Genomic DNA, 2491 nt, shown 5'->3' with positions numbered 1-2491 from the left:
CTTCCGTTAATTTTTGGACGAAAGTTTGGATGGAAGTATCATCTTCATCTTTAGCCATAAATGAAATACTATCTACGATACGAAATGAATTACCACATAGGACAAAAAATAAAAGCATTAAACTATAAGGGCAAAAACGTAAGTATTCAAATTTGAATGCTAGGCATATATTTGATATGTGCTATTCACTTGGTTGAGTGGCAATTAAGTTAAGTAGCACGCAAGCAACAATATTTAGGTTAGGAAAATTCTCGTACGTCATGATATATATAGTCGATGCACATGTCGTTGCTAGCAGATCATTAAACCTAAAACGTGGTACTTGGGGTTTGCTTAAAGAACATGCTCTAAAGCATGATTGTTGGAGTAGGGAATTGAAAAACTTGAAAATAAAGACAATCATTTATTGAAGAACAAATACATTGATAATTTGATATAATACACGCAAGATATATTACTCACCAAAACCAACACACACAAAAAGCTTAGTTCTCACACCCCACATGGTTACAAAGTTCCACTCAACTGAAAAGGCAATCTGAAATGGGAAAGATCTGGAGATCGGGGAGGGGACTGACTAAGAAAGACTGCCTGACCAATTGCTGTGGCAGCAACCTTCAGGATTCACACTTAATCTGATTTATTTAAGAAATGCACTCTGAAACAAGCACCATTAATGCTTAACTGATCTAAAGAAGTGAAAATCCCATGCATTAATTCAACAGCCGGAGTCTTTTAAACATCATTCCCAGTTTCATTTTCCCCTTCGATCAGCCGGTAGTACAGTACTGGTTATTTTACATCCAGAAAATGAGATTATATATTATAATGCCATATAAATAAACCATATGGTAAATTATTTATGAAGAATGAGGTTGGAGGCGAACCAAAAGGCCTTGGGCTGGTATAGGATTCATACTGCAGCCTATAATCTTCTCATTAGGATTTATTAGCTCCCATTTGAATCTTTTCACGACATTATGGAGAAAGCATAGCATTTGCACCCGAGCATACTCCTTTCCAGGGCAGATTCGTGGACCGCTCCCAAATGGGATACTCAAGTAATTAGGCAGAGTGTTTTTTAACTCCAACCTTGAAGGATCAAACTCTTCTGGTGCACGAAAATTATCAGGGTCCTTATTTGTCGTGCTAACTGTCCAATAGATCTGCCAAAAACAAAATTTAATTGGTCAAGTTGTTATTAATATATGTTCTGTTGGATTTACATTAAGATATAGTTAAAGCTTCTATACCTTCCAGCCTTTGGGAATCATATAACCTTCATAAGTGAAGTCAGCTTTAACCTCTCTAAATGTTCCTTGAAGAGGTGGTTTTAATCTCATCACTTCAACTGCTACATTCCATGAATATTTCATCTTTTGTATATCGTCCCAATTAAGTGCCTCTCCAGATCGTTTGGGGCTTGCAATATTCTCTATTTGTTCTGATTTTCAAAATATGAATCGATCCCGGCAAAGATGATTAATATAAAGATTTTTTAAAGAAACAAAAAGGGATCCAAAGAATACTTTCCTTAATTGAGGATTAACATGCATGCATGGTTTATATACGTACACATATTCTTCAGTCCTAATTCATGGTTATATTCTCTACCAAACTAGCATGGTTTAAATATGTACTTAAGGTAATTAGCAAAAACTTATAAAATAGAAAAATCAATAACTAATTTTTTATTGTCATATTATCTTATTAGGGTGCGTTTGAGATTGCGATTTCGTAGACAATAAGTGCGATTTTAAACCAAATTGCAGAACATAAATCGTTAGGGAACTGCGTTTTTAAAAATTGCGATTTGAAAACGCAGAAAATCTGTTTTTTCAAATCGCAGGTAAGATGATGCTTTTTTGAAAACGCAGAATTTTAAAGGATAATTTGCGATTTTAAATGCTAAATTGCGATTTTGTCAAACGCTTAACTGCGTTTTCAAAAATTACTTTTTTCAAATTGCACTTTTTGAAATCGCAAATCCAAACGGACCCTTAGTCGCATAAAAGTCTACGGTGAGAAAAGACTTTTACCCGTTTGGACTTTTTCGTAAATGTCGGGCCTTTCTCCGAGATATTTCATGAGGAAAGTTGTAGCTATGGAAGGCGAGTTGAATGCTGCCGCCAGCAGACCCATTACTTTATCAGCAACTTCCTGCTCCGGCATAAACCGGCCAGTTGGGTCAGTGCTACAAATCATGTAGGACAGGAAATCATGCGTTTGCGCTCCGCTTGTTATAGCTTCTTTCTTCTCCTTAATCAACAGCCGAATCTCCTTTCTTATGGCATTGGCTGCTTTTGTTGCACGATAAAATGCGCTTCCCGGAAAGTTCAGGGCTGGAAAAGAATGAAGTCCTAAGCTCACGGTGTCCATCATTTTTGCAATCTTTGCAACACGACCCTGGTCTTGAAGACCCATGAACAACCGACAGGATAGAGCTAGCCACCGTGAGTAGCTGAACGAGGCTATAAACCTTAATTTTCTT

At 36.7% G+C, this 2491-nt stretch overlaps 1 protein-coding gene across 1 annotated transcript; it reads right to left on the bottom strand.

Moving 5' to 3' along the window:
* Window positions 1–779: 779 nt before the first annotated feature.
* Window positions 780–2491, bottom strand: LOC133865521 (beta-amyrin 28-monooxygenase-like). Its single transcript, XM_062301947.1, has 3 exons — window positions 2040–2491; window positions 1254–1444; window positions 780–1166 (listed from the first exon to the last, which is right to left on the bottom strand). Exons 1-3 carry the CDS (start codon window positions 2422–2424, stop codon window positions 861–863), a joined length of 882 nt encoding a protein of 293 aa, XP_062157931.1. The 5' UTR covers window positions 2425–2491; the 3' UTR covers window positions 780–860.

Source organism: Alnus glutinosa, chromosome 4 (assembly GCF_958979055.1).
Source record: "Alnus glutinosa chromosome 4, dhAlnGlut1.1, whole genome shotgun sequence".
Taxonomy (NCBI): domain Eukaryota; kingdom Viridiplantae; phylum Streptophyta; class Magnoliopsida; order Fagales; family Betulaceae; genus Alnus; species Alnus glutinosa.
This window is presented reverse-complemented; position numbering and strand designations above follow the sequence as displayed.